The following is a 25,436-nucleotide window of genomic DNA, read 5'->3' as shown; positions in this document are numbered from 1 at the left end:
GCTGCAGTTTTTAGTTTCGTCATTATCTCAAACACCTGTGTGTCACAGGGTGATCCCTCCTGGCCCGGTGCTGCTCCTGGACCTCACCACAAAACTCATCCTGCACCACTCCAGCGCGTGCCTGCACGTGCACTGAGCATGCGCGATGGCACGCGGCGGGCCTGCAGTAGAGCCGTTTGGCCGTTGAGGGGAGTCGGAGCATCGCGAGCGGTTCAGGAGGCGTTCGAGGGCGGAGCCGCGCTCCTCCTCGCTCCTCGGTTTTGATGAAACTTGATTTTGATCAAATAAATCGAGCGCGGAGCCGTCCGGATGTGAAGGTCTGTGCACGAGGCGGAGCAGCGTCGGCTGTCGTGGCGCAGGAGCCGAGCGCTCGCAGACAGCGAGGAGCTGCACAGGTTCACGCAACCGGGCGGAGACCGGCTGGACGTCCGGAACAAAGAGGTTTACCCCCCAGCCCGGGAACGCCTCTGGCCCCGCCCCCCACGACATCCTGCGGCCGCGGTTGGTCAGGGCGCCGCCCTGCTCGTCCGTCATTGGCTGGCGGCTCCGTCGCCGAGCGTTTGTTGTCGCTGCTGGCAGCAGGACCCGAGGTGACAGCGGAGGACGCTCGGGAGGAGGAACGCGGACCGGACCAGCGGACGACGAGCGGCCACCGGAGCGCATGAAGGTACGTCAGCGGAGGCCGCGAGGAGTTGGGTCGCGACTTCCGGGGATGAAACGGGTCTTGCGGGTCGGGCTCGCCCGGGCGGGCAGGGTCCCGGGCAGGGCTGTGACCCGGTCTGGCTTGGACTCCATCAGGCTTTGTCAGTCCGGGGTGAAACTGACGCCTAAGAGCTGGATATCATTTACGTTCACGATGAAGTATTTGTACTCCGATGACTAGTGGTACCTGCTGTACTCACGAGTTCCTCTCTCGAGTTCTGGGTGGGGGTACCGGAGAGGCATTGATCCTGTATCGATCGATCCATTATCCCTGCAGGCGGACATCGAGCTCATTAGATTTTGATTGATTAGCCTCCCCTGATTGTGTCACGTGGTCCCTCCAACTGAACCGAAGTGTTGCTCAGATGTGAAATGTTGACCGTCCCTTGAGTCAGACAAAGGCGGCAGGTGCCCCCCCCCCCCCCACACACACACACACACACACACACCAGCACCTCCATTGTGAAGGTATTTGCCTTCGCTGGTCCTCTCGGAACCAGCAGCCTCCCAGGTCGCAAGACTCCCGCGGTGGGGAATCCCTGGAATGTTGGGAGTGCTTTTCTACAAACCCACGAAATAGAAGATGCCGTGTGTCTGTGTGTGTGTGTGTGTGTGAGTGAGTGAGTGTGTGTGTTTGCGCGCGCGCGCGTGCGTGTGTGTGGACACATTGGAAGGACTCTCAGAGTTCCGGGCCTCTGTAGCTGGATGGTGAACAGAACTCTGATGCCTGAGGACCGTAGGGGACACCCTGAGGGCTGCGCCTGCTGGCGTCTCGGCTTCCTGGTTCCTGGTTCCTCAAGTGGCTGGTTCTTACTGGTGTGGGTTAATTTGTTTGTGTGTTCTGAGAGAACGATGAGAGCGGACTGATCGTTGTCTGACTGATTCATTCCCTGAGCTCATCAGGGGGAGAATTCTCTGGTAGAAATGATGATGTCACCTGTTAGTGTTTCTCTTGAGTCTGGCCCACTGACTCACAGCGGTCAAGCAGACGGTGGGTGGAGGGAGACGAGACCTGAGGGGTTCCAAACATGGCTGGAGATTGGCAGCTGTGTGTGTGTGTGTGTGTGTGGGGGGGGGGGGGGGCTGGAGTAGACTGCCCTCCTCAGTCCCTCAGCAGCCCAACATGCTAATGACTTCCTGTTGAGGAGCCAGAGCTGGAGCCCAGATGGGACCAGCATCGGACCCGTGACCCTGGCGCAGACATGCTGGCCTCCATCAGTAACATGGAGTTTAGTTTCTTGACTGGATCTTTCTGATCAGCAGTTTATACTCCAGTGCTTCTTTTATGATGTGTAATCAATATTAATAATGATAATAATGATGATCATGATATTCCTCTCTGGTCAGGGGGAGACGATGAATGTGGAGGCGTTGAGCCGAGCCGAGCTGCTGACTCTCCTCAGTATCTTGGAGGGAGAGCTGGAGGCCCAGGATGTGGTCATCCATGCCTTCAGGGTAAGTCAACCCCCCCCCCCCCCCCACACACACACACACACACACACACACAGAGTCAGACTGTTACACAGGACACCTCAGATTCAGTGCGTGACTGGAGCGACACGCTGCATCAGTGTTGACTCCAGATCTCTCGCACACTAAAACTGACCAGTTTCAATGTTACACCCCAGAAAGAAAGAGCCAGCAGAGAGGAGAGGCGTCAACAGGAAACTGAGGAAACGGGGCCAGTAGAGACAATAGACACCGACATACTGCTGGTCAGAGCTGTGTGTGTGTGTGTGTGTGTGTGTGTGTGTCTTGAGGGACTAGTTTTTCACACTTGTGGTCAGAAACATCAGGGCCTGTTGGAGCGTTGGCTCTGGAGCTGAATAAATCATCTCATGGTCGTTTGTGTTGGACGTCTGAAATGCAGCGCCACAGTTTTGGTTGCCGCAATAATCGAGCCTCCACTTCCTTCCTGAGCGGGGACACTGGTGGATGCGAGCCGAACCGAGGAGCATCTCACTACAAGTAGTCACATGATGCACTCTCCTGCAGTCTTACAGCGTGAAGGAAGCATCTGTCAAATGCGTCGCGAGCTGTCAGATTTCACCATTCATGCGTTCTCAGTCTCTAGATGCGCAGCATGTAAACGTCAGACCTCTCCGGCGCCGCCACCTCTGTATACATCATGCCGCGCACACCCGTGTGCTGCACGTGGTTCACATGGCAGTTTCTGTCTTGTGGTTTACAGTTGTGAGGCATCTTTGGCAATTTTCTTTGATATTTTCCCTCTTTTGAATGTGTTAGCTTGTTTGTTGATGGCTGCTAGCTTGAGAGGCCTTAAGATGACTGAGAGATGTTTGTGTCACTTTCGTCTGCTGACTAAAGAAAAAGATCAAATAAATTGTTAAGAGTCGCCCGTATGATGCGTGACCTTGACGCCATTGGGCCGCCGTCGCTTCATGCGAGGCCATTAGCGGTGGAGCTGTGGCTGACTGAAGCCGGCCTAACTCCTGCAGAGAGCCGACGCACCATAAGGGGCCAAACCTCCATTTCTACGAGCGGACTCGGCGCCTGAGGGGAAGCGGCTCCAACCACAGCAGCTCAAAGCGCCTTGATGGCCACGGTCCAGATGAGACGCCCACGGGTTGAGATTGAAACACTCAGTCACAGTCGCTCCTGTTCCTGTGTGTGTGTGTGTGTGTGTGTGTGTGTGTGTGTGTACATCTTTCCCGTCTTCCGTCTCTCCTCCTCACACACAGCCACACTGCGGGGGGGCCTTGTCCCGTCTCACACACTCCTGTGGTCTCTGGTGGGCCGGTTGGAGGCTCGAGCCCCGAACGCCAGAGCTCCAGATGGGTCAGAGGACTGGAGGATTGTGTGTGGCTGCAGAGGGGCGTGTCAGAGGGTGACAGGAAGGTCAGGTGTGTCATTGAGTGGTTTGGCGCCCAGGAGGAATATGTCTGTCTTCCTCTGTGGTGCCCCAGCGCGTCTCAATACATCTGCTAACGTGCTGTGACAGTAATGTTTGCTTGCCTTCAGGGGCAGTTGAGGAAGACAAAGATGTTTTCACCCCCCCTCCATTTCTCGTCCAACTTTGGATATTTCCTCCTTTCAGCTGCGAGTCCTTGAGATTCCAGGAGATTGCTCGGGACAACCGTGCTGAGGCACTTTTTAACCCCTCCCTCGCCAACTCTGACTGACTGTGCTTGTTTACTTGGGGATGGCGTCATCAGCAGGGCTTGTCTCGACAGACCGTACTGTTTTTAGTTCTCGTCACCAGAGACACAAAGAAGCATGTTTACCTGAGGGACCGGGACCAGGTCACATTCCAGCAGGGGTGGCGTGGCTGTCGAGTTGAACACTGTCTTTGTCAGCTGAGTTCTGAGAGGCCTCACTGTCTGAGGCTGGATAGGACGATGCGTTCAGAGCCTCGACTCGAGCTCTGAGGCGCCGTCAGGACCGTAGTAACGATGATCGTCATTGCAACAACTGTGATTCGCCGCCGCTACTAAGACAGTGTATCAGAGTTGTGTGGTTGTACTGTCAGCCACGTTCAGCATGGCTTGTTCTGTTTTTCTATATGATGTCATATCCTGTAATCCTTAAATGCTTCGTCTATTTTTGCAGGATGATGTGTTTCCCGACTCCATAAACAATAGAGTCTGGCTAAAGCCGCCGCCTCCTCAGATAAGACTGACTGTTCTGTTACTGCAAGAATCACTGCTGTGTTTGGACACGTTGCCAAGACACCATGAGAAACATGCAAACCACCGAGTGGCAACACGGGTCGGTGCTGCAGAGATGAGGGGAAGCTCCCCGACCTGGAGATGTTACCGCCTGTATTTTATTGCACATTGTATGTTGACAAGTCTGGTCTGTACACACACACACACACACACACACACACACACACACCTCACGTCTGCTAATACACGGATGCATTTTCATGTTATCTCCTTTATCAGTAAACTCAGCCTGAAAGCAAAGAGTCTTATCTGCAATGGCAGTGACCTCCTCCCTCGGCTGGTATTTGCTCTGACCACACCTGTGATGTCAGAGCTCTGAGGGGAGGAGCCAGTCTGAGATTCCCAAAAAAATTACTGCACTTCAAATTAGTTTAGCATTTGTGTCCAGAGCGTGATCATGACGTTGCTTTGTCTGATATTCTAGGCAGATCTATTGGAGTCAGCATGCATGTAAATACCGATGTGTGGCACAAGTGTACCATTGTCACCATCTTTATTTTTTTTGTTGGTTTTTCAGCTTGGATTGACCATATTTGGACCGGGTGTGTGTGTGTGTGAATAAGTTAGCCACGCCCTTTAATCATGCATTTATACTTTGCTCTGAATCCCTATAATGAGCCTCAGGCCACCCGTTGAGTCGCCCCCTGCTGGTCGGGAGCTGTCGATCGGTGTCTATGGCATTTCTCCTCAGTCGATGTGAGGCTCTGAGGGCAGAGGATGTTGTTACGATGCCATGTGAAGCCCTTTGAATCAAACTGTTGGTGAAAACGGGCTCTACAAATAAAATTGCCTTGCCTATACAGCCCACAGACTTCGCTCCTGTCAGACTCAATCCAGCAGCAGCGTTTATTTAGGAAAAAACCCTGAATGAGGCGGCGACAATAGTGAGACTCTCATCTGTCAAGTAATGATATGTTGTGCTCAGCGAGTCATTTGTTAGTGTCGGGGGAGTAAAACTGCTGTCACACCAAACTACATTTCAAGTACTTAAGCCCAGCGAGACGTGCGTGTCGCTGGCTGGCGTGTTATTATTTCTGATGGTAATTTGCAGACTGAAGCGCTTGTCTTAATACCAGAACTCAATTAAATCTCATGGGGACGTTTCCTCAGCAGTTCCCCACTAGATTGGTCCATAATCTCTTAATGAAGGAATTTGTGTGTGTGTGTGTGAGTGTGTGTGTTTGAGCCTCCTCAGCTCATGTGACTGCTCACCTGCTCAGGCTTCTTTTCAACTCACAACCATTACTACAAGCTACTTCCTCATGATTCAGTAGAGCACAAAGATGGTCGCCAGTTTCCCTGCAGACTTCCTCTCTACCTTTCTACTCTCTGGTCTCTTTAGCTTCATCTCCTCTCAAGTCTCTCTGATGTTCTACTCCCACTGCTTCTTGGACACAGGGTCGTGTTGTTGTTTAGGACTTCTGTGTTGTCCGGTGTCCTCTTGCTGTGAGGACGCTTGCATGGAGTCTCTTAAGTGTGAGTTCTGTGAAAGAGGCTTCGGACCCCGGCAGGCCTGGTCCTGATGTCTCACTGTTAGACCAAGGAGGTGAGCATGTTCCCCGGACCCAGCTGGTTAGACTGAGACCTGGAACACATACCTGCGAGCTCATACATTGCAGCTTTGTCCATTCTGGTGTTGTTTTTTTTAGCCAAATTAAATGCTCAGCTGTAGGTTCGTAACAGGAGCTCAGCTCCTGGTTCTGTTCCCAGTGGTAATGTTCTCTGAGCCAGCTGCAGAGCCCATTGTGGGACGGTCTATACAGGGGCTCACCAAGGAAACCTGACTCTCTGGCTCTTTTCAGTTCACATAAGGCAATGACTGTGCCTGGAGGCTGTCATTAACAGCCTGACAGGAAGTCCATCCAGGTGAAAAGCATCAGGTTGTCTTCCAAGACACATTAGCTGCCGAGAAACCAGGCTGCTGAAGCTGAGAGCCTGTAGCTGCTCTGCCCTGTAGCTGATGTTTACGTCCCTGATTCAATTCCAAACCTGTATTCAATGGCGATGAAGCAGTGGGCGAATAAGTAAATTAATAGTATTGTTAATTCCTTGGCTCGTCTACTTTGAGGGACATTTGCCATTATTGGTAGCACAGAAATTGGAGCTTCGCAGGCCTCTCATAGAGGAGAGCTGACTCTGTAATTATGATCAGAACTATCCTGAGAAAACCATGAGAGACCAGATCCTAGGCAAAGCCAACACACACACACACACACACACACACACACACGCCCTCGTCTGTTGAAATGGTTATTTTAACTCCGGCACTGTGATTCTGTCTCGTTTTGCTTTCGTGTTCATTGCAAACACAACCTGTACACAGCTGGAGATACACACAGATACGACTGAACACACACGGACGTTTATATGTACCAGGGGAAAAACACAACACTACACACACACATTTGTACCCATTCTCACTGAGTGAAGCCTCCCAGACCAGACATGGAGACAAAGCTTGAGACGGACAGCACTGAGACAGAGTCTTTGTGTGAGTCCTGTAAGCTCGTCACTGAGGGTCACATTCTTTGTTCGGTGACAGAGACTCAAGTACAGCCTCCTAACAGATACCCTCAGGGTGTGTGTGTGTGTGTGTGTGTGTGTGTGTTGGCTGACAAGAGATGGAAGTCAAGAGATTTTCTGAGAAATGATGATGAACTGCCAGAGGAATGCAGTGCCATGCGTGTTTGGGCTGGATGCTGATGGAGGCCAGAGGAGTGGGGTGTCTGATGCTGGCGGGGGCAGCAGAGGGTGTCCCATAGACATGTGGTGTTGACATCACAAGCACCGTCAGCTGTGTGTGTGTGTGTGTGTTTGAGAGAGAGAGAGGTCTGCTGACAAGCCTTCCTTCAGGATTTCATTCTTCAGTGAGATTCACTTTTTTAGCTGAGGCACAACTGAACTGCTTCATGAGAAAATGCCAGGCTGCAGTCTGATTTCATGGCCTGGTCCTTCACCCCGTCACCCCCCAGGGAGGAGTTAACATCTGCCCCTGGTGGGGGGTGCACAGCCATGCCTCACCTCTTTGTTGTGGTTGAGGGGGGGGGGAGACCATCTGCTTGTGCTTCCACTCACAATATCATCACTGCACAGATTTCCTGCACACACACTCTGTACTACAGGTCAATCTATTTGTGTGTGTGTGTGTGTGTGTGTGTATAAATTGCTGTTGGGCGTTTTCCTTGGCACTGGCGATGATGGGGCTGTGTGTTATCATCTTTACACACTTTTCCTGTGCTGCCGTGTGGAGAGAAGACTGCATCCTCTCCAATCCGAGCAGTGACACACACAAACACACTGGTCGTTTGTCGGAGGTGCTTGAACCTGGTTGAAATGTGTTTCACTCACTGGCCTGTCAGACACAGCCATGTTTGAACTGATGATTTTATTGTAGTTGTTGTGATTAAGCCTTTCAAAATTATTTGTCGTCTTTTTTGACCCCCCCCCCCCATGTCTTGTGACCCCTGATCACACTCCATCACTTTATTTTATTTTTTCTTTTTAATCATCCCTCTCTCAAGTTACATTACAGGTCAGCTTATAAGTTAATGGAACTGTGTGTGTGTGTGTGTGTGTGTGTGTGTGTGTGCGCATCCATCAGGCTCAGCACAGAGATGCGTTTATCCAGGAACGCTACGGCCAGTATGACCTCAGCGATCCATTTCTCGCCCTGCAGCGGGACAGCAAATCAGCAGAGCATCAACACCCTCTCAGCCAGCCTCTCACGCATGTGCAGGCTGGGATGGGAGGCCCGAACCCCCTGGCAGTACTCAAACTGGTCATGGCTCACTGCAAGAAGATGCAAGAGAGGATGATGGGACAGCTGACGGCAACTGAGAGCAGACACAGAAGGGTGAGAGACGCCCACTTGTTGCACAGCGACAAGAGTGTGTGGATGATTCTGTGACGCTGGAGCTTCAACAATAAGCGCGCGCGCATGTGTGTACCCTGCATGATTCAGCCAGTGCAGATGTAGCTGGGGGGAAGTGAAGCTGACACACGCCACACACCGAGGGCTGAGGGGCCTGCTGGGAGGCTGCATCTCTGCTTCAGATTCCTAGCAGTGTGCTCTACTGGAGGAGACGCCCTCCATAATTCTGCCATGTGACCCAACTGTTCCATTTGTCTGTGTGATTGACAGATGATAGCTGATCTGGAGGAGGAGAGGCGGCGCCGCCTCCAGGACTCTGTACAGAGTGAAGACTTCACCTTGATGCTGCAGATGGAGCGAGACAAACTGTTGCAGCAGGTGTGGCGACATAAAAGATGATGATGTAGTTCATGTTTGGTAAAGATGCCAAAGCAGCGCCTATAACTCATCTTGCAGCTAATTAGCATGGCGGCTAGGAGAGGCAGTTCGTTTGCACCGTGTCCTTCTCTGTGGTAGCTGAGATTTAGAACCCAGAGACAGAGCAAGAAAGCATCAGCGGAGCTCCATTGTGTAACTCGGTAGGGTGGAGAGGGCTTGGCCTTTCACAGCACAGAGGCACACACAGGCCTCGCTCCCCACAAGTACATAACTGTTTGATAGGAAGTGGGGGGGCACACCATTGTTTAGTGTCCGGCAGCCACACAGTCGTACAGCCCCAGGAAACTTGAGATAATGGCTGTCCATGACTAACGTGTGTCACAACCGCAGGCTCTGATGTAAGTCAGGGTCCCTGAGAGTCCCCCGGCCTTTCCTGCCTGCGTCGGTGTTTTGTGCCCTCAGCTCACACACCAGTGTGTATTTCATCACCTCCCATTTCCTTCTATTACTCATCAAATCTCTTGAAGCAGAATGACCTCATGTTAACTGTAAACATGAGCTCCTCATACTTCTCCAACTACTGCTCTTCATGCGTCTCTCCTCACCCTGAAGTCGCTCGCACTCCTTACTCCTATTTCCTGTATTCTGCTTTTGTTTGACTCGGGTCTAATTTAAGTGTGGGTGTATTTTATTCGACAGAACTGAAAATAGAAATATAGAATAGAATAACTAAATATAGTTATGACTCTTAGATTGTATGAATACATCAATAAATGTCAATTTGAAGAATTTACTAAAAGGCTGTTTGGACTGGTTGTAGATATCTCATATGTTTATGTAATTTTGTCTCAGACACTCTGTTTACAATTCAATGTGCGTTTCATGAAGCTGTTCACTTTCTCTGTCTGTGCTATTTTGCCTCCTTGTGGTCAAATCTGGAGAAGCCGCCTGACTTCCGTCTCTCGCTGTCTCTCTCCAGCTGGAGGTTGAACATGCAGCCGTGCGGAGGTTGGAGAGGGAGCAGGCTCAGGCGGTGAGCCAGGTGGAGGAATCACTGTCCCGGCAGCAGCAGCTCTCCTCATCTCTGACCCTGGAGCTCCAGAAAGCCAGCAGCCAGGCCCAGGAGGAGGCCCAGAAGGTCTCCCAGCTCCAGTCATTGCTCCAAGAGGAGAGCGGGGCCATCGAGAAGCTTCAGGGGCTTCTTGAAGATGAGAGGAGCAGGGCAGCCCAGCTGGGGGCTCAGTCTGAGAGGCTGCTAGCAGAACAAGAGCAGCTGAAAGCCCGGATCAGAACTGAGGAGGAACAGCGGGAGGAACTCGAGAGGAAGATTGAGGAGCTGAGGAGGAGGTTGGCTGAAACTGGAGGATGTGGAGACCAGGTGAAGGAGGCAGGGGTGAAGGACTCCCCCTCCAAGATGAAGCTTGTGTCCACCTCTGCTCAGACTGAGCCAGATGGAAAGATGATTGGCATTCCTAAATCCACCTCAGGGTCAAAGGTCAACGGGCATCACATTCTCAAAGACACAGAGGTGACTCAGGAAGGGAGAGCAGCAGAAAGTACAGAGGTGGTTGAAAATGGAGGAGCAGCAACTTTGCATGCTCCTCTTCATCTTCACCCCCATACTCATCCTCAGTCTCCGTCCAGCACAGCCTCCTCCTCCCTCTCCTCCTCCCCCATTTCCTCACCTGTTCTGGCTAAGCGCATCAACAGCCCAGGCTTCCATCAGTCCTCCTACCACGCTGGGGTCAACCAGCGCTTCCAGGCTGCCAGGCACAAGTTCCAGACCCAGGCAGAGCTGGAGCAGCAGCAGCATGGTGGCCCCCTGTCCCCCAGAGACCTCTCCCCCACCACTTCCTCCATCACCCCTCCACCAGAACACAGCGCAGCTAAACAGCTAGCCCGCAACACTGTCACACAGGTGCTGTCCCGCTTCACCAGCCAGCAGGCCGGCGTCAAGCTGGCACCCATCAGCAGCTCGCCGTTTGGCACCGACTACAGAAACCTGGCAGCTTCCCCTCCTGGGGGGAGGTCTCCTTCCTCAGGGCCTCTGTCACCAGGCGTCCGCTCCCCCCTCACGCCTCGGTCTGAGAGGAGCCACCCCCCTCCAATCCCTCCAAAGAAGCCTGGCATGAGTCCAACTCCAGGCTCCCCAAGTCACTCTGGCCAGACCAGCATCTTCCCAGAGCTGACTGGGACCTGTGGGACTGGGAACTGTGGGCAGGAGGGAGCAGCAGAGCCTGACCTGCTTGTGTCCTCTAGCAGCTAACAGACACACAGAACACTGGAACTGCTGAATGAGCTTGCGTCAACATGTCCTCCATCATGGTGGCACACAGGCTTAGGACTCTGCCCTGTGTGACGATGGACCTTCAGTCAGACTAACTCCTCATGACATTTATCGTACTATGGATCCTTGTATTGATTAACTCCTCTTACCTCGTCTGTCTCCATCCTTTTGTAAACTTTTTAAAATTTGATATTTTGAAACCATTTATTTAGAGACTGAGGGAAGATTCTGTTCTTGTAGTACATCAGTACTTTCCTACCCTGAACCCTTGAAACTGCAGCCCTGCTGGGAGCGATGGCGGCTCGCCGTCTACGGCTCCACATCGACTTTCCAAGTGAAAGAAGATACGTTTGAATTCATTTTAAGAAACCGTGGTTCAAACCTGCTTTTTTGAAAGAAAAAAAAATGTTGGGAGCAATAAAGGAGTAAAAAGTCTGATGCAAAACTGCTGAAGTAGTAGAGAGTTAATAATTATGAGCATGACGAGTGAGTAGCGGACACTCATCCACCCAGCATAGGGAGTAGTTGCACAGTTGAATTCTTGGAGACTTTGGTCCACCAACTTTGTCCTGCACAAATAGAAATCACTGCCGAATGCACAGCCTCACGTTTGTTTGTCGTACACTGAACTGTCTTGATAAGATTTTGACCTGCGATACTGGAAATGAAGGCATGTCAGCATCTTCAGGGAGGGTTGAAGACTACTTCACCCAAACCACAGCAGACAAAGGCTGGTCCCCTGTCGACGGCTCCTCCGCCTCCACCTCTGTTTCAGCTAATTACCAAGCTGTCAATGCAAGAAAATGGAAGAAATAAACACTTGGCCTCTCTCGCTATGGCTCCACTGCTGTTTGTGAGGGGCGGGTCCCTGTACTGACTCTAGGAAACATGCACACGCCTGAACCTTCCCATGCTTTGTCCCTGGACCTGCTCCCCTCTGGACCCACTGGTCTACTGACCGTGACAAATGAAAGCATTCCAGCGATGACATTTAGTTCATTTATTCGTACAACAGAATGGGGCAGTACAGTCTTGAACTAGATCGGCACACATGATGTAGTATCGTGTCAGGGTTGAACACAGCACAGAGTACAGCTAACAAGTCACTGATCCCAGGTCAGTAATGCTTGGATGTCATGTAACATACAGTCTGATGTAGCCTTATGAGTCATGTGACATATACATATATGATCTTGCCTTACATGGCAACTGCTGTTCTCTTGGCATTGACCAATGCACAATTTGTAACAATTAACAATATTTGCAATATTATAAGACTCCAACAAAAACCAGCGTATTAAAATAGAAATTTGCATACATGGGTGGTAGGATGGAGGTCTTTACCATAGGAAAGAGATTTTGGCAAATAAATCTTGGTAAATATGAATGTTTCCCTTTCACAAAGGAAAAGTTTTACAGCGATGAAGGTTGTGCTGCCAACATAAGACAGAAGCGTAGGTCGCTTAACGTGTTTCAGTCATAGTAGCTTGCATGGGTGGAGACGTACGTCAGTGGAACACACACACACACACACACACACACACACACACACAGAGCTCTGCTGAGGATCACGCTACTGCTACATGATGCAACCATGTTCCTATGATGGTGACGTGTCTCATGACTAACGTGGAGGTTCTGGGTCATTACTGATCCGCCACACGAGAGCCATGTTGAAACAACTGCCATGGAAGTCCAGCTGTCTTGTCCGACCCTGATTAGTGACGGTGTGCTTTAGTTCTCACATCGGCTGCCTTGTGCGTCCTGGTTCTTGTGCTGAATTCACCACTGTGACTTGATGGTTGCAGGTCAGCTCTTTTTAAGAAAGAACTTCTCTTGTTGAAACTTCTGACACCGTTTATGGAGGTCGGATTCCTTAGACGGTGGCAGATGTACTCCTTCACACAGCAGCAGTCCCGAGCACAGCCCTGCACAGTCACGCCTCTTTCACACCACACACACTCCGAAGTAACCACTTTCCCAATCTGTGATTATCTTCCGTTAGCACAGTTTCCCTCTGCAGGCCGAGACCTGTGCCTAGCAGTCTGCAGATCTCCTGGTTTTATCATTTACTTGTTTTGTTAATTCTTGCCCCATACTGGTATAGTTTTGCTTTGGTAAGTCCTTGCGTATGTTTCGGTGGGTTGGGGGACCAGAGGAGCTTGCACCTCCCCGGTCAGTCCCTGACCTCCCACTAGGCATTTTGCATCTCTTTGCCAATTTTGTAACTTAGGATTTTATTCCAGTCGATCTTGGTGCGCGTGACAGGCAGCTGGCGACGCAGAGCCTTGAAGGTGGTATCAGACATGGTCTGGTAGTTCTCGCTGATGGCGGTCTGAGGGCAAACGTGGAGAGAACCAGGGATTATTTGGATACTCTATTCTCTCTTTTTCTCTAGCAGAGGTATATAAGGTGTATTATCAAAGATCTCAAATAGCTGTAGTAAGAGGAGGTTTACCTGGTAGTCATTTTCAGCATTCTCAATAATCTCAACAAATCCCTTGACTGTCTGGACTTCATCCTGTTCAATCAATCAGTCAGTCAGTCAGTCATCGCCGTTTATCGACGAACATGTGACCAACATACAACGACAGAGACGAGTTCAGTCATGCTGATGGTGTCCTTGTGCCAACTTACAGATACTGGTATCGACTCCTCCACTTCCTTATGACTGACCAGCTGCACGTTCCCATCTTCATAGTAGTGGACCTGGAGACAGAAGCTGCATCTTTACAGCCTCATACTGATTTGAGAGCTGAAGCATAACAACCATGTAAAGCTAGAAGGCTGATTTATGATACAAAAAATTATTTATTGAGACATATTAACCATCGTCATACATGGCCATTACAATAAGACCAAAACAAACTAAACTAAACAAGGCAGAGGCTCCAGAGTGCCCTCTGCTGGACACAGTAGTTACACCATTTTTTGAATCACCATTTTTTCCTGCATTTTTTTGTCAAGTAAAAAACTTTTTTTCAATATTGGTGCACATTGGAAAACCCATACGCTAATACAATATATCTGTGGCTGACCCCGGATAGGCTGATAAATCGGTCGGGCACGCATGCAGATGGGAACATTGACTTTAACTCACCTGTATTTTCAACACCCCCACCACCTGAGCAGCAGACGGGCCGATGGTGAGCTTCCACTCAGACCTGCAGCGGCCATTCCTGCGTGGAGACATGAGGAGAGCTCTCTATTACGATGAGTCAGCAGCATCAGTGAATGTAAGGAGAGCTCAAGTATTTGCATCACTAAAACAGAAATGTGAGTCATCAATTCTACACAAAAGAAGCGGGAATAAACTGGACTTCACCAGAAGTTCTTGGGCTGAAACTGGTGTCCCTCAATGCAGGCTATGATGGTTTGCTGACTGTCAACCATTTTCCCGTATACCTGCACCACAAACAGTAGTAGTAGGAGTGAGAATGGGCAGTCTGGAATACTTAGACAACTGTCTGGATCCTTACCGTGCAGACGCCAGTCGGGTAGTGCTCTTTGACGTAGGCACTGAGGACGGTGTCACAGGAATCCCTCCAGCCCTTCAGGGCTGCTTCTCCTTCGCACGGCTGCACATCGCTCACCTCTTTCCTCAGGTGGTCAAAGCGGAACGACAAATGGTTACGTGGATCCAGGAACCGACCCTGACCCAAGTCACCATGCTCTGTAATCAAGACCTACGGAGAAGATCAAGGACCTGCTGAGAAGGTCTGGCACTCACACACTTCTTCTGGAACAGACACCTGGCTGAGACGTACCGGCTCATCGTAGCCCTCCAGTTTGGCAGGCGTAAACTGATCCATGTTGTACTGGGCGAAGGAGCTGCACACAGAGGGCCGCAGAGCGTCGGTCACCATTCATACAGAAACATTCAAGAGCTCTCAACATGCAGCTTTTCCCTGATCATGCGTTTAAGGTTCGGCTGTGCTGCCCTGTGGGATCAGATATCTGATGTTTGTCATGTTACTCACTGTGACGCCCCCTCCCTGAGGAGGTTGTCATCATTGAGAAGGAGCCGCACATCTAGAGAGACAAAAAGAAAGGGTTAGTAGTCGTCATCGATCAACTATTCCAGGGCTGATTTACTAGCACCTTAGTGACTAACAGCAGCTTCCTACCATTGAAGACTTCATTGAACTCTCCTGGGGGGGCATGAGTCACGAAGTTGGCCGCTATGCGGACCTTTGGGAGCCAATTAAACGTGAGTTAATTCAGTCAACATAAAGACATGACTTGCTGCACAATCAGTGCAGCAGACCAATATCTGACTTCACAGTTCACATGACTTTCACTTCTCCACAGACAAACTCGATGTGGATGCCGACCAGGACATTTCCGTGATCACAAAAGTTGAAATGTGCTATCTTGGCTCCGCGGCCCGCCTGCTCAGAGCTGGGTGTGGCGCCCATGTTTGACTTCAACTGTGTACAATGATGTGATGGCAGCTTGACACTAAAGAACCTTTTGAAATTTGTCCACTGAGGGGAAAGGCGTGTCTGTGCTCGTCTTGAATGAGATTCACAGTTAATATCAAACGCAATTAACAAGACAATTCAAATACTTGACCAGACTCCACATCACACGCAGGTCAGAGGTGACGTCACGTCTCCAAGTATGAGAGCACGAAGATACTTTCCACTTTCACAAGATGATCGTGCCAAAGTGCACACACCGGTCACTACAGTGACACGTGAATGAGTGAGTGGAGACTTGGGCGTGGGCAGAATATTCATATCACTTAAAATGTCTCCATAACTTCTTCGATGCATCCAGAGGAGACAGTGACCACCTTGACGATCAGATCTTGTCCTCAGTTTAACGTGTGATTGTGTCTCAAAATGGTCACTCTTGATGGTTATCTAACAATCGCCATGTAGGGTTCAGCAAAGGTCAGGCTTCCAAGTCTCTGCCTGCGACTGGTAATGCAACTCCTGCCACTGATGTTCCAGGGTGTCACTGGCAGGCTCCAGCAGAGCCGTGCGGGCCAGAATGTCGATCTCAAGTCATGTGAGGCTAGCAAGTATTTGACCTGCAACTGAATCTGTTTGACCCAGAAATCCGGAGCAAACTACCGTTAGCCGCTAATGTTAGCCAGGACACACACACGGACACACACATTGCATGTATGGAATACTTCATTGCAACCCAACTTTCGGGAATTAACATTCACATTGGCAGCAACCTGCTCAAAGCACAACTGAAAAGTTTTCAAGTGCAAGTGTCGAAACATTAAAAGCATCCATCAGCGTTCAGCTTCACGAGCTCAACTAACGCTGAAATCCTCCACTGCCATTGGCTAACTGGTTAGCTAACGGTAGCTTGGAAAAGACAAACAAGTCCCTCGCGTCTACGCGTGGACTCACGCGGACATTTTTCTCCCGAAACGCCAGCGACACTCGCCAAACGACAACCAGGGGGCCGTCCCTGGAAACGAGACCAAGATGAGATCGGTAAAGAGCCAAGGAGTATTCAAACCTTGTCTTCATCTAACAGCTGCTCCTCATAGTCAGCCATCTTGGCTCTTTGTGACCCCACCTACCAGGGCTGACTGACAGAGCGGCTCGGCGGTGGTCGTCAGAATTCTACCGGAAACTCAGCCGGTGTGAACAGTAACAAGCGGTGTGTCTTGAGAACATGCGGTTAGTTGTGATTCATGCTAAACTGCCTTAGGAGTTTCACAATTATTTATAGGTACAATATGAAATAATTACAACGCAAGAGGGCGTTAACAACAGAGCCATTTTTCTCACTACTTCCCGTTGAGAGAGAGAATCTTTCTACAAAATAAAAGCACGGTCTAATTTATTTCCAGGTAAGCACATTCTCAGTGTGAGGACATTGTTCGCAGTCGTTCACTACATGTTTAAACGTGATCATCATTGATCATCACCATCAACTCGTTCTTTTATTGGACCGTTTTTCTGGCTACGGGATTTATTTCGTTCGAGAGTATTTTATTTTGTACAGGACAACAGGAAGTTCGAACAGGTCCTGCGTTTGTGATCGGTGTCTCTACTCTCATTGTGGCGTGAGGAGCAGCGACACACACCGTCCCAACCATGGAGTCACAGGTTCGACTAGACCACTGCCGAACCGCCTGCATATTTGTCCGCTAGCCTGAAGTCCTCAACGTGGCTCTCGTGATTTCTGCTCGTAGCGGAATGAAACGCTGCCGTTAGCGAGCTGGCAGCTGAACAGAGGTTCGATTGTCTGGTGCTGTCAACTGCTACAGGAAGTTCCCGGGTCATTAAATCCGTCAAATCTCGCTCGCCCGGTTCTTGGTTTGTCGCATTACCAACGTTTGCTAGTGCTTAACTTGTTTGTACGCAGGCTGAAGACTTGTGAGTGGCAGAAGTGGGGGGGTTCGTTAGCCGCGTCTCCGGCCGGGACGTGAACGGGGCTTTGTGGCGACCGCTGAGCCGTAGTTTGAGTTGTTGTGCTGCGTGTTGTCAGGTGATGACCAACCCCGAGGACATAGCCCGACTGTACCGACAGCTCAGCCTCTTCCCCTCCCTGAGCAGGGCGGATGTTGGCCCCGTCATCACCTCTCAGTATGGAGGCAAATACAGCAACATCTACACAGGTTTGTGTCCGTGCGTGCAGATGTTCTTATTTCTGGACGATCATGGGCACTCATCATGTTATTTTCTATGCAGAATGGAGCCAGCGCGACCTGGAGAGGAATGACAAAGTCAAGTTTTGCCGGCAGTACATCGTGTTTCATGATGACAAGTCAGTGGTCTTCTCTGGAGCCTCGGGGAGCTGCACTGAGATCAGAGGAGAGTATGTAGACATCTCACTGGGAGGCCTTCAATCACTGGGAGGTAGAATCAGCTCGAGTGTAACTGCAGAACCCCACGTTGTTCTCCTGCCAGGTTGCTGAGTAAAGACGCCCCTTCAGGACTGATGAAGGCTGTGGTCAGAGAGTGCTCAGTTAAAGGGGAGGACAAACAGTTTTTGGAGGTTTGCAACCAACTTAACCTCACAGATGTTTTCTGTCCCGCCGTTCCCACTGTTCTACGTGATGTGACCTCTTTGTGTGCTTGATAGTTTACTTTGCTTCTTCTTTGACCTTCGTTTAGATCTGGAGTAAAAACATCAAGATGAAGAGCATCAATCTGACCGCGTTAAAGAAGCATGGCAAAGTGTATGAAGATGGTGAGTTCCCTCAGCGAGCCGGCCCTCCAAACAATATCATCATTCCTGTTGAAGCACGTTCCCTGGACGGAACACAGCATGACGGCTGACCCTCTCATTCATGGAGAGAAAGCCAGCGTGATTGACAGGACCAAAAAAATCCAAATCGTTCAAAAAGAGCGTGACGGCTCTGTTGGTTTGTACCACCAGGCCTTCTGAGGAGCTGCTGCTGCTGTCAGTGGGCCGTTTATGTGAACATGCGCAACTTCATCTTCTGTTGTTCTCAGGACTCGAGACTGTCCAGGTAACAACCGCTGTGTGTTTTGCCTCCGTAGAGCAGTTTGGCTGCTTGGTGTGGTCCCACTCTGAGACCCACCTCCTGTATGTGGCGGAGAGACAGAGACCAAAGGCGGAGTCTTTCTTCCAGGTGTGTCACTCAGTAACATCAGATCAGCATGGAATCACTGCAACAGAGAACCGCTGCTCTACCCACTAGCTGGTCCATTTTAAATGATGTCACAATCGGAACGGCGCTCCAGCTCCAGCCTACATGGATACCAACGCCTGTACAAGTTGCCGTGAGCGTGTTTGAGAGTGACGTTCTGTATGTTCATCGTAACATTGATGGAAAACATGCAGAACTTGGCTGATTCCAAACATTTGACGTACATCTGCGTATTAGTACTAATACACAGACGTACATCTGCGTATTAGTACTAATATACAGACATCTGTGTATTAGTACTAATATATCTGCTTGCTTTCTTTCAGGATTTGCACATCTATATCATATTGTTGTAACTTTGGTGACATTGAGAGAACACCTCAGGTGTGCAGGTGTTGCCTTCAAAAGAAAACTCCTGACTCATGGAGTTGAAACCTAAAGAGAGCTGATTTTCTGTGCAGTTTGTGATCAGGTGTTGGTGACCACTGAGCCCCAAACTCCAGGCGTGAGTGAGTGCTGTGGGCGTGGTGTACCGAGCCGGCCCAGTAATAACTACGGTTCTTCCTTGTCTGTTTTTGTGATGGCAGACTGAATCGCCGGAGTTGTCTTCTGCTGCGGATGAGGACGACACTCTTAGATCAGAGAGAAAGGAGGCTGTAAAAGTGAATGCAACTAATCTTCTTGGAATGCCGCAGTTTCGCTGGTCAAAGATTTGATGGACTTTGGTGTTGTTTCTGTCTGTCTGAAGCTGTTGTGTTTTCGGGGGCCTGCAGGGGGAGCAGTTTGTCTTCCATGAGGACTGGGGAGAGGCACTCGTCTCTAAGAGCAGCCCGGTGCTTTGTGTTTTAGACATCGAGGGTGACAACGTCTCTGTGTTGGAGGGAGTGCCTGAAAATATCTCCCCAGGACAGGTTGGTGCAGTGTGCAATGATGGATGGGATTCATGTGATCATTTGTGCACCTGTCGGTGGCTCATGTGCTTGCTTCTCCTCTCTGTGGCTCTGCAGGCATTTTGGGCGCCAAATGACACGGGTGTGGTGTTTGTGGGCTGGTGGCACGAGCCTTTCAGACTCGGCCTGCAGTACTGCCCCAACAGGAGGTGACTGACCCAGCACAGACGTTACGTTTGACTAGAAATGGTGTTGTTGAGCCCCCCGTGTGTCATCACGCTTCTTCTTTCTCCGTCAGGTCTTCTTTGTTCTATGTGGATCTAACTGGTGGGAAATGTGGTAAGAGGAGACTTCTGTTTAAATCAGATGTGTAATACCTTTTTCCCCAAACATCCGTTTTCGATCCTGCACAGCAGACGTTACACACCAAGTACAGGGAGCTGTGACTGAACTATTGATGAGGTATCGGCTCAAACAGCAGCGAGACACGAAGAGTCGCGCTCTCAGAACTGTGATCCAACTGTCCCCTCAGACTCACTTATTTCCTGCTGCATAACCAGTGTGTAGGTGTAAAATGGACTGCAGTTACAGGCAGCATTTGTTCCCAGAGGGCCGGACTGACTCAGATAACTTAATCAAAGGGCTGCACATCGGCAGAACACTGTGATTTGTGTTCATGTACATTTTTGAACCGAATCTCGAGGCAAAACATGAACAGTCCCCTCCAACCTTTCTCTTTTTGGAAGTATTCATCCCGGCGCGACTCTGTCACGACATCCACTGCCATTTCTATTCCAACCTGAAGGGAGTGAGACATGAGGCCCTGCCTCCTGTCTACTGCACAGTCCCACGTATCCACATGGATTGTGTTTGTTGTGTCCCTCAGAGCAGTTGTCAGCAGGCACCAGTGGAGTGTGCTCTCCCCGGCTGAGCCCAGATCAGTGTCGGATTGTCTACCTGGAGTGCTCCGTCTATGGACCACACATGCAGTGCAGCAGGCTGTGCATGGTGAGCCAGGCTTGTTGTTGGAATGAGGGTACTGGGGGTTCTTGGTGCTGTAGGTTCGTTCAAGCAAAAATACAGCAGTCAACAGCAGCATGTCTGCCCCTTCTTTCCTCTGCTCCACCCATGAAACGGTAGTATGACTGGTACACCAAGAAGACCTCGGTGGTGGTGGATGTAGTGAAGCGACCTGGACAGGGTAAGGACTGCTGGGACTTTTAATCTCCACCTTTCCTCTGTATGTGACTGCTGGACGTATCAGTGTGTTGTGTTGTCTCTCCAGATGGTTTCACTGGTGTCTACAGCGCTCAGCTGTCCCCTCAGTGCTGGTCAGCTGATAGTCAGAGGATTATCGTTGCGTGTCCTCAGTGCAGCCGCAAGGTAAAAAATCCTGGAGAATGGCTTAATACCAGGGCTTTTACAATTGAACATTCCTACTATAAAACCCCTCATAATGTTTGGAGACATCACAACTGCAATGTCAGCCTGTGCAATTACATAACCACCAAACGATCCCATGCAATTAGTATTTTTGAACAGTAGCTGCCAAAATCCAGCAGGAACTGCTTTTTTTGTAAAAGTATACACACACACACTGTAGTGTGTGTATGTGTGTATGTATATATATATATATATATATATATATATATATATATATATATATATATATATATATATATATATATATATATATATATATATGTATATATATATGTGTGTGTGTGTATATATATATGTATATATATATATATGTATATATGTATATATATATATATATATATGTGTGTGTGTATATATATATGTATATATGTATATATATATATGTGTGTGTGTATATATATATGTATATATGTATATATATATATATGTGTGTGTATATATATATGTATATATGTGTATATATATATATATATATATATATATATATGTGTATATATATGTGTATATATATATATATAAAATAAATTCCTGTCCATTTCATGTATAAGAAAATGGTATTTTGAAAACTGCACAACTAAGATGCTTATGTGAGAAAAGCACATTTCAAAAGGATCAGCAATCTGTGCCTTTTACATGGTAACCAAGCAAGTGGACTCATGACAGCGTTCATTTGGTCCGACTCAATCATGAATAATGGACACAATAATTGCAACATGACTTTTTCACCCAATGGTGATATTTTTCACACATTTTGTCATTGGCAGATCAAATACCAATTTTTTTCAACCCAGATTTTTGACTGCAACATAACGATAAAAGGTCAGGAGGGTCTATTTCCCCTCCAATAAAACGCAAAGGCAACATTCCTGATACACTTGAAGTGTCCCTGTGAAATGCTTGGACTGAGGAGGTTTGTCCCTGTGTCTCTGCAAGGATCTGTTGATGGTCGATATCAGCGTGGGGAGCGTCACCTCTCTGACTGCGAGTGAGTCCTACGTGTGTGTGCCGTCTGTGGCGCTCAGGTCAACGCTGTCTGGCTTACTCATATTTGCGTCGCTGATGTCTTCTGCTCTAAAGTCAAGTTGTGTGTGTGTAGAGTCTGACGTCGGTAGCTGGTGCCTGCTGACCATAGAGAGGGATCTGATGGTGGTCAGCTGTTCCTCTCCTCACTGCCCCCCAAGTCTGGTAGGTTTAGTGCCAGAGAGGTTCTTCTTTTCTTTCTTGTATTGTACATGTGGTAGGAACTCGATGTGATGGAGGAAACAATGTCTAACCTCTCCTCTCTTTACTCCGTCCAGAGGGTGGGTTTCCTTCCAGCCAGGGATTCTCAGGAGGAGGTGGTCTGGGTGACCCTGGAAGATTCTCAGAAGTTGCCGGATATTGATTGGCAGATCATGAAGTTCACCCCTCCCCCAGAACAAGACAACCCTCAGTACCGTAAGAACAAGAAATTACAAAGCATCTAATGAAATGGGTTGTATTTACTTGGACATGTGGACTAAACTGATTAATGACTTTATATTTAAAACTTTTCTAAGTTTGACAGCCACCTGGCTTTGTTAGCAATAATTGAGGGGAAACACCTGCCCCCTTTCAGTGAAATGTGCTGCTTTTAATCGACAAGCGGTCATTTGATCGATTGTAGACTTGACGGTAGGAAAGTGCGTGTCATGTTAAAGTGACTGTCGACTTTTTTTATTCTAGCTGGCCTTGATTTTGAAGCTTTGCTGATTAAACCAAAGGAGGTGAAGGACGGTGTGAAGTTGCCTCTTGTTGTGATTCCTCATGGTTGGTTCCTCTCACCACTGTTGTGTAGTCATTGTTTGTGTGACATCACGTTTCCGTTCAACAGACATGTTAATTTTTTAAATGTAAGCCCACGTGAAGCTGCCAGCGATGACCCAGCAGTATGTTTGTCTTTGCTGTAGGGGGTCCTCACTCGGTGACAGTAGCCGAGTGGCTTCTGCCCTCCTCTGTGCTCTGTAGGATGGGCTTCGCCATATTACTGGGTAAGTACAGTGTTCACAGGATTTGTTGATGTGTCACCTGCTTAGAGGACAGAGGGCAGTTCTCTGCTTGGCTGTTAGACCAGGAAAAGTAAGGATCAAATATTTTTTGCCACTTCCCGATGTTTGTCATGTGGTAAATGTTTTGACTTCCTCTCTGAGAGCAGGAATTTTTGACTTTACACTCTCATGCATATGTGATCACAATGTTGTGTTACCTGCTCACTGCCCAGAGAACTATTACTCAAGTGTGCGTCAGCTTGAAACTTTCATCCTGGTTGTCATGAATCAGGAGTTCAGGCTTGCTGGTTCTTGGTTTGCAGCCTCTACATTCTTTGTTCTCCACCAGATCCACAAGTCATCTTTGATTTGTGTACTTTGATTGGGATGGAGCTGCTTGGGCTTTTCTCTTATTCTTTGCTCCTCATTATTTTTCTCCACTTGACTTGGGAATTGAACCAACAACACAGTCAGTTTTGATAATTTCTTTGGCACTGCAAGCTTTAAAGAAATGGGTAAAGAAGGGTCGCTGGTTCGATCCTCGACCCCGGTGACAACGTTGAAGTGTCCTTGAGCAAGATACTGAACGCATAATTGCTCCTGATGAGCGGGGGGGGCCTTGTGTGGCAGCCCTCACCGTCAGTGTGTGAGTGTGTGTGTGAACAGGTGAATGAGACGACACTGTAAAGCGCTTTGAGTGACGCAAAGGTAGAAAGGCGCCATATAGATTGCGTCCATTTATCATTCCATACACACTGAATATCTAGCAACATACATAAAGGCTGTCAATCAAAGCTTCAGTTGTCAAGTGCCTGAGATGGTGTTGCTGCGATCTTCTTGCTCTGTGTTTCTTTGACGAAGCCTGACTGACTCTGCGCTGGGAGTAAGACTTTTGTCTGTGTGTTGTCAGTGAACTACCGCGGCTCTCTGGGATATGGCCAGGACAGTATCCTCTCACTGCCTGGCAACGTCGGCACACAGGATGTCAAAGATGTTCAAGTAAATGCACCGTACTTATGATGATTATCATGTTGTCTCCTCTGGAGGAGCTCAGGGAGGTCTTTGGTGAAGTCTTCATCCTCACACAAGACCTACACCAGGCAGCAGCGACTGAAGCGCTCCAGTGAATTCATTTGAAGTTTTTTTACTCCTAACTTCTGATTTTCTATCCTGCAAACTATGAATGTCATCTGATTATCTTCCATGTGTTCTTCCACTAGTTTGCTGTGGAAAATGTTCTCAATGGTGGCGACTTTGACATGCAGAAGGTGGCAGTTGTTGGGGGCTCCCACGGTGGTTTCCTGGCCTGTCATCTCATTGGCCAGTATCCAGGCTTCTACAAGGCCTGCGTTGCTCGCAACCCTGTCATCAATTTGGCCTCCATGATGGGTAGCACAGACATCCCAGACTGGTACTTACTGGATTGAATGCTTTGCTGGTTTTGCTGATGTTTGTTTTCAAATTCGAGACTGACAGTATGGCTCAGCTCCACATCTGTGGCTGATCATGATTGGCACCCGTGACTTCCTGCCTTGACAGCTGGGAGCGAGTGAGTGGGATTACGAGTGTGTGTCTTCGTCATTGTGAGGGAAGGAAGTGGGAAATACTGCAAGAAGAAAAGACTGATATTGCTGCTTTTTGTGCAGGTGCATGGTTGAGGCTGGTTACGACTACAGCACAGAGAGTCTGCCCGATCCTGCTGTTTGGGAACAGATGTTGAACAAGTCCCCCATCAAACACGTCACACAGGTATCAGTATGCCACTCTCTTGACTCCCTGTGTTACTGGTCCATGTACTAACATGGGTGGCTCATCCAGGTACAGACACCTGTACTGCTCACTCTTGGCGAAGATGACAAGCGCGTACCAAACAAACAAGGCATCGAATACTACCGAGCCCTGAAAGCTAAGCAGGTCCCGGTCCGGTAAGCAGCTCGCGTTCATGTCAGCTGTGCACTGCTCAACTCTGATTGTTCACTCACCAATGCTCTGATGTTTGCTGTGTAGTTTGCTGTGGTACCCAGGGAACAACCACTCCCTCTCCAAGGTGGATGCTGAGTCTGATGGCTTCATGAACATCGCCCTGTGGCTCACTCAGCACTTGGATTCCTGATCTTGCTCCAAGGCACAATGCTGATGCAAGCCACAGATACCAGGATGCTACTGAAGGGTCCTTGTTATCTGTCCAAGGCTGTCAGGTCCAAGCCAAAGCATTGAAGGTGCTCTCCAGCCAGAATGTGCTCTGTGTAACTGTGCGTCTGTCTCTGGTTATCTATTACAAAAGTGAGTACAGGATGAGCTGCAACACTTGATCACAATTTTAACACGACTTAAAGAAAGGCAGTTTTGATTCCTCTGATTATTTTCATTGCCACTGTTCTCTTGCACTGCGTAACCACAATTATAGGATGAGAATCACTCATGTCTGCGAATTATCACAGGTTTGTTTTCTCTAAATTACTCTCTTTAAAAATGGGTCTCACAATAAAGTGATTGTGAATACATTCAAGATGAGTGTCAGTTTTGTTTTTTGAGGATTCAAAAGAAAATTTGAGGAGGCCATGCATGACGTATGTATG

The 25,436-nt window shown here is 48.9% G+C and overlaps 3 protein-coding genes across 9 annotated transcripts; 2 read left to right on the top strand and 1 right to left on the bottom strand.

The window, feature by feature from the left end:
• The first annotated feature begins 209 nt into the window (after positions 1-209).
• On the top strand, positions 210-12,235 carry cttnbp2nlb (CTTNBP2 N-terminal like b). Of its 5 annotated transcripts, none has more exons than XM_086214945.1 (6): positions 210-667; positions 2,050-2,157; positions 2,331-2,417; positions 7,993-8,244; positions 8,533-8,640; positions 9,620-12,234. In XM_086214945.1, the coding sequence occupies exons 1-6, from the start codon at positions 662-664 to the stop codon at positions 10,904-10,906; spliced, it is 1,848 nt and encodes a 615-aa protein (XP_086071071.1). In that variant the 5' UTR covers positions 210-661; the 3' UTR covers positions 10,907-12,234. The 5 variants fall into 5 exon arrangements, with proteins under 5 accessions (XP_086071071.1, XP_086071072.1, XP_086071069.1 ...); XM_086214943.1 differs by lacking the exon at positions 210-667 and adding an exon at positions 1,145-1,518 and having other exon boundaries at positions 9,620-12,235; XM_086214946.1 differs by lacking the exon at positions 2,331-2,417 and having other exon boundaries at positions 212-667; positions 9,620-12,232.
• Positions 11,919-16,656, bottom strand: capza1b (capping actin protein of muscle Z-line subunit alpha 1b). Its single transcript, XM_086214948.1, has 10 exons — positions 16,412-16,656; positions 15,055-15,118; positions 14,908-14,959; positions 14,695-14,758; positions 14,407-14,613; positions 14,253-14,332; positions 14,028-14,106; positions 13,565-13,636; positions 13,386-13,448; positions 11,919-13,262 (listed from the first exon to the last, which is right to left on the bottom strand). The coding sequence occupies exons 1-10, from the start codon at positions 16,448-16,450 to the stop codon at positions 13,122-13,124; spliced, it is 861 nt and encodes a 286-aa protein (XP_086071074.1). The 5' UTR covers positions 16,451-16,656; the 3' UTR covers positions 11,919-13,121.
• Positions 16,237-25,336, top strand: LOC147256716 (acylamino-acid-releasing enzyme-like). 3 transcript variants are annotated; one of them, XM_086214941.1, is made up of 23 exons: positions 16,237-16,386; positions 17,390-17,519; positions 17,593-17,719; positions 17,812-17,899; positions 18,019-18,094; positions 18,409-18,500; positions 19,106-19,180; positions 19,292-19,429; positions 19,526-19,617; positions 19,707-19,747; positions 20,295-20,416; positions 20,549-20,609; positions 20,694-20,791; positions 21,785-21,836; positions 21,948-22,036; positions 22,150-22,288; positions 22,556-22,639; positions 22,780-22,860; positions 23,768-23,856; positions 24,078-24,268; positions 24,504-24,606; positions 24,676-24,782; positions 24,865-25,336. In XM_086214941.1, the coding sequence occupies exons 1-23, from the start codon at positions 16,378-16,380 to the stop codon at positions 24,968-24,970; spliced, it is 2,190 nt and encodes a 729-aa protein (XP_086071067.1). In that variant the 5' UTR covers positions 16,237-16,377; the 3' UTR covers positions 24,971-25,336. The 3 variants fall into 3 exon arrangements, with proteins under 3 accessions (XP_086071067.1, XP_086071068.1, XP_086071066.1); XM_086214942.1 differs by lacking the exon at positions 16,237-16,386 and adding an exon at positions 16,559-16,748; XM_086214940.1 differs by lacking the exon at positions 16,237-16,386 and adding an exon at positions 16,860-17,007.
• The last annotated feature ends 100 nt before the right edge of the window (positions 25,337-25,436 follow it).

This window comes from Aulostomus chinensis, chromosome 9 (assembly GCF_037954235.1).
Source record: "Aulostomus chinensis isolate RoL2024-O1b breed Wild chromosome 9, RoL_Achi_v1.0, whole genome shotgun sequence".
Classification (NCBI taxonomy): domain Eukaryota; kingdom Metazoa; phylum Chordata; class Actinopteri; order Syngnathiformes; family Aulostomidae; genus Aulostomus; species Aulostomus chinensis.
This window is presented reverse-complemented; position numbering and strand designations above follow the sequence as displayed.

What these genes read in the sequence shown, in the direction of transcription:
- cttnbp2nlb (XM_086214943.1), top strand. Translation starts at nt 1,408, where the DNA reads ATGGTGAACAGAACTCTGATGCCTGAGGACCGTAGGGGACACCCTGAG. An exon ending in CAAGTGGCTGGTTCTTACTG is followed by an intron (nt 1,519 to 2,049) that starts GTGTGGGTTAAT and finishes CTCTCTGGTCAG; the next exon opens with GGGGAGACGATGAATGTGGA. An exon ending in TGGTCATCCATGCCTTCAGG is followed by an intron (nt 2,158 to 2,330) that starts GTAAGTCAACCC and finishes GTTACACCCCAG; the next exon opens with AAAGAAAGAGCCAGCAGAGA.
- capza1b (XM_086214948.1), bottom strand. Translation starts at nt 16,450, where the DNA reads ATGGCTGACTATGAGGAGCAGCTGTTAGATGAAGACAAG. An exon ending in TGGGGGTGTTGAAAATACAG is followed by an intron (nt 13,637 to 14,027) that starts GTGAGTTAAAGT and finishes TTCTGTCTCCAG; the next exon opens with GTCCACTACTATGAAGATGG. An exon ending in ATGCTGAAAATGACTACCAG is followed by an intron (nt 13,263 to 13,385) that starts GTAAACCTCCTC and finishes GTTTGCCCTCAG; the next exon opens with ACCGCCATCAGCGAGAACTA.
- LOC147256716 (XM_086214940.1), top strand. An exon ending in AGGACAAACAGTTTTTGGAG is followed by an intron (nt 17,900 to 18,018) that starts GTTTGCAACCAA and finishes ACCTTCGTTTAG; the next exon opens with ATCTGGAGTAAAAACATCAA. An exon ending in AGAGAAAGGAGGCTGTAAAA is followed by an intron (nt 19,181 to 19,291) that starts GTGAATGCAACT and finishes GGGGGCCTGCAG; the next exon opens with GGGGAGCAGTTTGTCTTCCA.